Genomic DNA, 10,191 nt, shown 5'->3' with positions numbered 1-10,191 from the left:
AACTTAACTTCTTCTGAGTTTTTATCCAAAAGATACTAAAGTTAATCAATTTATAGTGATTTTGGTTGTATTTTTGTAGAGATACAACAGAGATTTGAAAGAGGATTGAAGAACTTAAGTGTCATGCTCAGCGCGACAGCCTCGCTTCGCACTTAAGGGCCGCTCAGTATAAGAAGTCCACTTAGTGCAAGAAGCCACCTTGGAAGCCAACTATCACGTGCAAGCGTGCTAAGCGCACACCCTGTGACTTAGTGCATGGTCACTTAATCTAGCTGGATATATGCGCTTAGTATCGCACTTAACGCATAGTGACGATGTTGAGTTACTAACAAGTGGAAAGATATTTTAAGAAAGGAGGCAGCTTCATTCATTGGCTAGGGCAGAATGTGAAAGAAGGAGGCAAAGAACGATAGTCATTAGAAAGCAAGAAAAAAGGGAGAAATCCTATTGGAGGATAAATCTCTTAATGGGAGCACCATTTCATTCCATTTTTTTTCATTTTTCTTCCATTCTCTTCCATTTCATCTTACCTTTTGTATTTGTAAGTCTCTCATGATAATGAAAGGCTAAACCCATCGTTGTTAGGAGCACTACAAACCAAATTTTTTTAATGTAATGATTCTAACTATCTATTTCATGTTATGTTGATATTATTGTTCCTTTTTGTGCTTATTATCATGTTTACGGTCTGATCATCCATGTTCATGTAGTGTTTTAGGATTTAAAATGGTATTATTTAGCCTGATCTATGCATCTCTACTCATAATGCAAATTATTTAATGTAACTCTTAAGGGATTAGGAGTGATATTAGGTGATTTAAGTTCTTTCACATAAGGAATCATGATTAGAGTAGGCTAGTAGATGTGAGTAATAATCGGATTAATGTTAAATAAAGAAAAATCAGTAACGATTGCATCAAGAGTAGATTCGATTGTGTTGAGCCCCCAACACGTCCCATAACTCTGCATCAACATCACTTCACTGCTCCAAGCGTTTGTCTTCTCTCCCTTAAACATTCTTTACTCTGTAATTTAATTTACATCAAATTTATATTTATGTGTCATCACCGAACAAGATTCGATTCAATTCATTAATTGCTTAAGAATTATATATATATATATATATATATATATATATATATATACACACACACACACACGAACTCTAAGTCCAATCAAAGTCCTTGCAGACTCAACACTCAGTCTTACTGTTTAATTTACTATTTGAACAAATTGATACACTTGGCAAGGAATTAACAACATAACACTTATCAACAGATTGGTTAAATTATTAAATTCTTTGTATGTTCCCGAATAACATTCGTTGACAAGTGAATGATCATTCCTGACATGAGTTATGTCATTGCTAGTCAATACAATATTGTCTTAGTTTCCTTATCTATGCTCCAAAGTTGGACTTTCTTTCTACTCAAGAGTTTGACATCATCTGTGACACATCAATGTCTTATTGCAATTGGATTTGTTAACAAAAATCACTTTGTGCTAACATACAATATCTTCTTAAGAAACTTTTTAGTATTGTAACCATTAACTGATTTATTCACTAACTCAACTATATTTGTTTTTTGTGATAATATAGATGTATTTGAAGGATAATTGTTCCCTACCTCCTACTGCACCATAATGGAGTACATACTCCACACATGAAGCTCATTCATGATAGAGATTGTACCTGCAATGCATACAAGAATTCAACTCATTAATGTTTCATTCAACTATAGGATTCTAATTTGGAGTTGTTAAATTAAACTGAAAATGTCTTTGAACCAAAGTTCGGTTGATGTTGTTGGCAATTCTAGAGTTTGGTATTTTCTAATATTTAAGTTGTTAATTGCAACTTATAAGTTCCAATAGCCTTTCTAGGGATTTTGAGTTTTTTAATTAAGTGTTCATAATTATTAAATGGTTTTTTTTCTTATTTGTGCTATGATATACCTATGGATTTATGACTATCCCGTGATTTACAATCTTAACTCCCCTTAATAATCCCAAGTAAAATCTCTATTTTTTGACTACCTTGCTCCCTGCTTAAATGATAAATGATCACAACAATATGTCGAGATGAATGCTTGTTCAAGGCAAACTCTACCAATGCATATTCATTTGGGTACCCTTTGAAATTGCTCATTACTTATATTACCTTACCAAAAAACAAAAATTTTCAATTTCCATATCCCAAAGTAGCTCTCTAGTTCAATCCATTCACCTTTGACACTTGGCAGACCTCCATCACAAGTCCATTTTCATCCACAATAATCAAATAATTCATTTAAAAGTCCATGGAGCTATCATTCGAGAAAGAAAAGACATTAGATGATAAACTACCTTAAGCCTTCCATCTTAAAAATCATGGCATTGATACAATGTCACCAACAAATCTTTTTTTTAATTCGTAGGAATTGAAGTATTAGAATATTTACAACTACTCAAGTACCATGCTCAATCAATTGATCTAAACCCCCTTGACATGTCACCAACAAATCTACATGCACAAAATAAAATACAAGAATAATGAAATAAAAGTCAAACTAGAACCTAGAATATTTAGAATTTTGACAAGAATTACATAGAAGATCATTAAAGTTGAAAATGGCAGAGCAAGTTATCAACTTCAACACCCCTCCCCCAAACAAACACTTACCACCAACAACAATTAGGATATCACTGAAAATAACTCACCATTTTCATACCCTTTCAGCAAGGAAAGGAACTCATTTCACCAATAAATGAGCACCAACATAAGCAGAACAAAAATTAGGAAAAAGCATAAGCAAAAGACAGACCAGGAAAAGATGTACCAGTTATTAGTACAATATGAATGACTTAATCTGCCAGTAGTAGCCTTCAATAGATTTAAAGAAAACAATTTCCTAGGAAGAGAGAAACTACATGCAACAAAACTTATTCAAAACAATTGAGTTATCCATATACATGCATTTGCACAAAACAAGCTACAAAATTGATTCAATAAATTATACAAAGGAGCCTGCAAGCTAATATGATTGAAAGTGGAGCACAGGCAAATATCCTTACAGGTTACCAGGATTAGGATCCTACGTGATGGAAAGGAAAGAAACATAAATTGGTAAAAATAAACAAGAACTTCAGACCTTCCATCCCCTGTATCAGCAATTTCCTCTGTAAAATGGCACAAAGAAGACTTTAAACCCTCAATTTACCACATTACCATCCTCTTCGTCAGGTCCTGTATCCCAAATAGAAAGCAATAAGGTCAGAAACCTTTCTCAGACACATTATTAGCTCTTCCACAAATATTATAAAAGTATAGATAAGCTCGTAGGTTGTAGAATGAATGTGCAGTCAAACGAGTACAAACATATTGAAGACTGAACTACTCTCAATCTGAGAAATAAGTAACTCTCTCTACTGAACTCTGCTGACTTTGTATCTTTTAAATGGGCTCGGGAGAATAATTTTGTAAAGACAACAACTCAAACACTACCACAACTGTGACCATCTCAGCCGCATTTGACTGCAATTACCCTAATGTCTAGGTAACGCAACAGTAATTTAAAACCTTGCATAGGATACTAAGTCAACAAAATCCACTGATTATCACAAATAAAATGAATGGCCAAGTGACCAACATCATCGTTTTTATAGTACACAAGAATAGAATTTTCTTATGATCAATTTTAACCCAAAATTAACAGTCCTAAAACACATTTTATCCTGCAATAAACCCAAATTATAAAATCAAGCAATTACCTTCTTCACCATTCACTGCACCTTCCTCCTCACCCTCTTCATATTCTTCTTCTTCTTCATCTTCATCATCACTCCCTTCATGATCACCCCCATACCTCTGATTCAAGTAATCCACAGCACCCTGCGTGAGCACGAGCTTATCCGCGTCAAGAATATCATACAAATTCAGCGTCCTCGGCGTGTGCATCTTCAAGGTCCCAATGTTCCTGCTGGAAAGCCTCACGTTCTCCGGCACCTCCGTCATCAAGAACATCGCCTTCTCCTTCGGATCAAGCCCCCACCGCTTCATTGCCGCGATGAACTCCTTCGTCTTCGGCTTCTCCGCGAACTCCGTCGCGAAGTCCTCCACCACGACGGCACTGGCGGCGGCGCTTGCGACGGCGGTGGAGATGGCGAGGCGCTTCTCCTTGCGGTTGATCTTGATAGACCAGTCGCGGGGCTTCGGGCCGAAGACGACGCCTCCGCCGGGGCGGAGGGGCGTGCGGTTGGAGCCGCGGCGGGCGCGGCCGGTCTTCTTCTGTGGGAAGGGCTTGCGGCCGCCGCCGCGGACCTCGCCGCGGGTGAGGGTGGAGGCGGTGCCGCGGCGCTTGTTCTGCAAGTCGGTGACGACGGCGCGGTGGACGACGGCGCGGGCGGTGTCGGGAGGGGCGGAGCGGAGGTCGAGAAAGGACTCGCCGACCCTCTCGCCGGAGAAGTTGAGGACGGGAAGAGGAGGGGAGGCCTTGCAGGAAATGGATAGGGGTTTTTTGGAGGGTAAAATGGGAAACTTGTTGTTGGATTTGGAAGAAGAGAAAGTGTGGAATTGGTGTGAAGAGAAGAAGATGGAGGATGATGCGAAGGAAAGAGAGGTTGGTGTGGAGAGGGAAAGTGAAGCCATTTTCTTTTACTGCTTCTCAGACTGAGAGTGTAGGGAGTGAAAGTTATGCTCTATTCTATCTCATTCCTATCTGTTACAATGATTGGATATAGTGGTCTATATTAATATGGGAACCTAACTTCAGCACAGCAGACAATCTTTTTGGTTTTTTTTTCTTTTCTTTTCCTGTATTTTAAATTAAATAATTTCCCAATTAAAATCGTATGTTACGGTATGATTTCTTAATTTGTTTTTCTTTTTAAAAAATTAAAATTATATTGACATACATGATTTTTGTATAAAAAATTTTAAAAAGTAAAATTATGAAGCACGATTTCTTTCTAGTAAAATCGTACTTCAATATACGCAATTTACCTATTTTCATAATTTCTTACATATATATATATATATATATATATATATATATATATATATATATATATATATATATATATATATATATATATATATATATATATATATAATTATTTTATTTAGGAGATTTCACTATGTAAATAAATATGATATTTAAATTTTTTTAACAAAATATTCTATTTTTTTATAGTCTTTATGATAAATATATAATTTTTCTCTCTCTTTATATAAAATATTTTCATACATTTTTTTCTTTCTCATAATTTTCTTCTTTCATAATATGATTTTGTCGTTTTAAAAGTTATAAATGATTGTATTAGTGATTAAATTATTTTATTAGCTTTTTTACATTAATTTTATTTAATTGATTTGAGAATTAAATATTATTTATCAATATTTGTTAATGGGATAAACTTATGAACGATATATAAGAAATTAATAACAATTTTGAGGTACATCAACAAATATCATATCTTTTATCATCAATATTCTAATATTTTCTTTTTTCCTCCATTCTTCCTATTTTTTTCTTGTTTATTATCCTAACTTCTATTCTAATACTTTTAATCTCAAGTTTCCCTAGAGTTTTGCTCGGATATGCTTTTGAGATGTTGCATTTGCTTCCTGTTTTTCAACAATCTAAAAGTAAATTCCTTTTCAATAGTTTTTGGCCATTATAGTGGTAAAAGATAATTCGATGAGTAACATAAATTAGTCCTATTTAATTAATAATTTTTTTTGTAAGGAATTATGCTTAACATGAATATTAATCTTTATTATAAATTCATGAGTGTTGTTAGTGACTAGTGCATAGAGCATGGATCACTTAATCTAGAGATATTCCAATTTAACTTCTTAGTTCTTGCGTTAAATACACATAGGAAGAATTTTACTATCATATTTCGTTGGCTTGAATAAAATTATTTTCGATAAAGAATATTTGTGGTTTTCACACACACAAAAAAAATTGTGACATGAAATCGATTGTTGATATTTATAATCTTGACTCTTTAAAAAAATTGTTTCGTTTTTCTGTATAACTACATGTTTTATTATATGTTATTTGATTATTTAAAAAACATATAATTATAAATATTTAATATTAAATTTAACACTTAATTAATTATTGAACAAACTCAAACTCCGGATATTTTGACTTCATCCTTGCAACTACCTAATGTCTTAGATCTTAGTAATCTAGCTAGTTTATGGGTGAAAGCCTAAAAAAAACTCTTGCATTAGGGATTAACACAAAGTTCAAAGTTATAATGATATGGTGAACAAAAAGTAATCGAATAAGTTATTTTTTTCAATAGTGTCGATTAAATAATATTTAGGCAATTACATAAGAGAATGATTTCACATGGGAGATATAAGTTGAATTGAATGGTTAAGAGAGAAAGAAATTATTGAAAGATCGCGGGTTTGATCCCTCCTTCTAACAACTAACATCTACCGATAAAAACGAAATAATTTCACACTAGGATTAAAAGAAGGCTAAAGTATATCTAAACATGCTCGTATACATACATACACACACATAAGAGGAGGATCAAATTATACCGATTTAACTTTGATAACTATTACACTATTTTTATAACTTGATATAGAATATGATTTTTATTGATTCAATTGTTGAATTATATCTGCATATTATCAAGATCGTCTGTGTAATTTGACCTCTCATATATATATATATATATAAGCCTTGTACTAAAATCAAGTGAATGTTATCCAAACTTAAGTGATTAAGCACCAAAATGCTTATTTCTACCTCAAAAATGGAACACAAAATAATCAAAGTAAATATTCAAACACTATACAAATGAAGTGATGATTAAAAAATGATTGTACTTTCTTATGCATTGTTGGTTTAAAAACAAAGTACAACAATAGTAATCTAAATATAAAATCTTTTAAGAATATCTTGTCACTGCAATTTGCATTGATTCACCATTCTCATGTCTTCAAAATGCACTCTGAGATGAAATTTATACAAATGTTTCATGTAAGTTTCTCTAAATTTCAAACATAAGACAAATAGAAGCAAGTATGCCAAAAGAAGAAAAAAAATAATTAAATAATCTCTCCTTGCTCTTCTCCTCCATTTCCCCAAATCAAACACTATAAAGAAAATGAAAGAAAATAGTATTGCACAAAAAGAAATTTCCTAAAGTGTTGGTCTTAAAACTCACATGACTAATGTTCTTAAAACTCACTTTCTTATAGCGAAAGGAGCAGACAAAATTTGTTCTATATATCCATAGGTTACCCACAAAATTATTCACATAATCTTCAATAAGAAATCAATAATAACTAATTGTCATCTATTAATGAGAATTTATTCCATTATCATTTAAAAAAAGTAGTTCAAAAATTAATCAAAAAACTATAACAAGTAAAACGTAACTTTCTTGCCAATATTAATTAAATTGAATCCACATCTCTCATGTTCAATCACAAAAACACTATTTAACTAACAAATTTTGGGATAGTCTTCATCGTCCATAAACATTGGTTGCTCATCAATTGTTTGCTAGTTCTATGACAAGACTAGTCACACTACCAAACAATGCTACAAAATTATTGATTACCCTCCCAAGTCGAGTCCAAAACCATATGCACATAATGTGCATAGGCAAAAACATAATTACTCCCCTTGGCTTTTGGACTTTGGTGCTTCTAATCATGTCACCAATGATCTTGCAAATCAGACTTTGTCAAAATAATCTTGTGAGGAAGAGCATCTTTTTGTTTCTAACGGTAAACCATTTTCCATTTTAAATATTGGTAATGCAAATATAATAACTCCTACCTTGCTCTCAATGATCATTTGCATGCTCCTAGCGTTACTCAAAATCTTGTTTCGATTTCCCAAGTATGTTAATCTAATGGTGTGTCCATTGAGTTTTTTTCCTTGGCAAATTCAAATTAAGGATTTAAGGACATGGAGGATGATGCCTCCAGGAAACAATGAAGACAACCTTTACAAATTGCTTTATTTCCACCTCTCTGGCCAAATAAACCATGCAATGAAATCTCCTCCCACTGAATTATGGCACCACCAACTTGGTCATCTAGATTCTAGAGTTGTTTGTCATGTTCTCAAGCATCAGAGTCTTCCATTTGTTCCATCCCACAATAAATGATTAGATTGTCTAGCAAATAAAAGTCACAAGTTGTTTTTTTACCAAGTCCAGTTTGTCAAGTTCAAGTCCTTTGGATATTGTCTTTTTTGATGAATGGTGTTCCACTCTTCTCAATTCAATAAATGGATATTCATATTATGCTTTTTTCATTGATCATTTCTCAAAATATGTGTGGTTATATCCAATGAAACACAAATCAGATGTCTATGTCAATTTTCCAGTTTTTAAAGCCTTAGTGGGGAAATAATTAAATTGTTCAATAAAGACCTTATATTCTGACAATGGTGGTGAATACATATAGCTATGTTTTTTTCTAAGTAAAAATGGAATCACTCATCTAACAACTCGTCCATACATACCTCAAAACAATTACATTTTTCGAATGAAAACACCATCACCTAGTCGAAACATCTCATTGTCTTCTTCACCATGCCAACCTTCCACCTAAACTATGGTGTTATGTACTCCAAAATGTCGCCTATTTTATTAATAGGCTACCTACACCTAGTCTCCACATGACTTCTCCTTTTAAAAAATTGTTTAATAAATCCCCAAACTATGTCAAACTTAAAACATTTGGTTGCTTATGCTATCCTTAGCTAGTGCCCTACACATGAAACAAACTGGCTACCAAATCACAACCTTGTGTCTTCCTCGGTTATAGTTTTAGTTAAAGCACATACATTTGTTACAATCTAGTTACTCATAAAAGCTTCATTTCCCATCATGTCTAGTTTTTTAAAAAATATATTCTCTTATCTCTCCATAGTGTCATTTCACTCCACGAATTCAAATTCGAATTTCTATTCCTCGGAATCTTCCCCTAATACCACTCTTACAAACTTTTATATTTTCAAAACAACCTCCAATGCAAATCCAAGCATTCCTTCTAACTCAAATTGCCCCAATGGCTTCAAATCCTCCACCATAAATCTCTCTCACACCTTACTCACTAATAACCACTTTTCTTATCCACAATGAACCTGAACCACAAACAAACCCATATAACCTTGCTAATCCATCCCAACTTGTGGCAACTCCCTCCTCAATTGAGCCTCATCATCCAATGGTAATTATATCCATGAATAGGATACACAAATAAAACAGGTACACAATGTCTGAAAATTCCCACTACCAATTCCTATAGAGCCATCATGTCCTTCTCAGGCTATCAAATCATTTGAGTGGAAATGTAACATCCCTGATTATCAACTTCTTGGTGACTCACACTCTACGGCACTTCACACATTGACACTTCACTCAACTTCCTTGTTGATTAGAATCCTTCACTGGTCAGAACCCTCTGTAGCCAGTCATTTTTGAGAAATTGACAATCTACTTTAACTACTTTCAGGATCAATGATCATCTCTACAAACCAACATGAGATTTTCAATCTGCTTTGTTCTCACTTGCACGTTTTCTTAGAAACTTCCCAAAGGGTCACTCATCCCATATTTACTCCTAGCCAAGCACACTTAAATGTAGAGTTCTTAAGTGATGAGATACCGAAAAGTAAATGTGTAACACCCCATTTTTTGTACAATAAATTAAAAATATTTTTTAGTTAAAAATAAATAGTTTTAGAAAAATGGTGAGATTTTATAATTAAATAAATAAGGAGAAATAACTTTATTAAAATAATTATTTGAAGGAAAATTAAAAAAAGATATTTGATTTATTCATTTGATAAGAAATAAAATAGAGTATTTATTTATAAAATAATAAATAAAGAAAAATAGAGTAAATAATAGGTTGGAAGTACCCTAGTTATAAATAGAGACATATTAGGTCAGTTTTCAGACTGACGATAGTCTACGCTTTCTCTTCCTCTCAATTTCGTTTTTCCTTCTCCTCCTCCCAAAACTCTCTCTTTTTCCTGCATACACTCCGACCTGTCTCAGTAAAACGACGATCCCGGACTCATTAGCCGTTGGATCATCAAGAAATTTAAACACGAGGTTCGGAACATATATCCGCACAGACCCACCTTTGGGAGTTTTAAGATAATGTTTATGGTGGAAGAAATGTCTCTCGCACTGAGCTTTTTGTTTTCCCACAGA

General features: G+C 33.4%; 1 protein-coding gene across 4 annotated transcripts; it reads right to left on the bottom strand.

The window, feature by feature from the left end:
• Window positions 1–865: 865 nt before the first annotated feature.
• On the bottom strand, window positions 866–4,698 carry LOC114418771 (50S ribosomal protein L4, chloroplastic-like). Of its 4 annotated transcripts, none has more exons than XR_003668093.1 (4): window positions 3,751–4,698; window positions 3,132–3,226; window positions 1,629–1,693; window positions 866–1,025 (listed from the first exon to the last, which is right to left on the bottom strand). XR_003668093.1 is itself a non-coding variant. In XM_028384273.1 (2 exons), exons 1-2 carry the CDS (start codon window positions 4,625–4,627, stop codon window positions 3,192–3,194), a joined length of 912 nt encoding a protein of 303 aa, XP_028240074.1. In that variant the 5' UTR covers window positions 4,628–4,698; the 3' UTR covers window positions 2,908–3,191. The 4 variants fall into 4 exon arrangements, 1 of the variants encoding a protein (XP_028240074.1); XR_003668092.1 differs by lacking the exon at window positions 866–1,025 and adding an exon at window positions 1,254–1,447; XR_003668091.1 differs by lacking the exon at window positions 866–1,025 and having other exon boundaries at window positions 1,254–1,693.
• Between the last annotated feature and the right edge of the window lie 5,493 nt (window positions 4,699–10,191).

The sequence above is a fragment of the Glycine soja genome, chromosome 7 (assembly GCF_004193775.1).
Source record: "Glycine soja cultivar W05 chromosome 7, ASM419377v2, whole genome shotgun sequence".
Classification (NCBI taxonomy): Eukaryota; Viridiplantae; Streptophyta; class Magnoliopsida; order Fabales; family Fabaceae; genus Glycine; species Glycine soja.
This window is presented reverse-complemented; position numbering and strand designations above follow the sequence as displayed.

What these genes read in the sequence shown, in the direction of transcription:
- LOC114418771 (XM_028384273.1), bottom strand. Translation starts at nt 4,627, where the DNA reads ATGGCTTCACTTTCCCTCTCCACACCAACCTCTCTTTCCTTCGCATCA. An exon ending in TGCAGTGAATGGTGAAGAAG is followed by an intron (nt 3,227 to 3,750) that starts GTAATTGCTTGA and finishes TTTGGGATACAG; the next exon opens with GACCTGACGAAGAGGATGGT.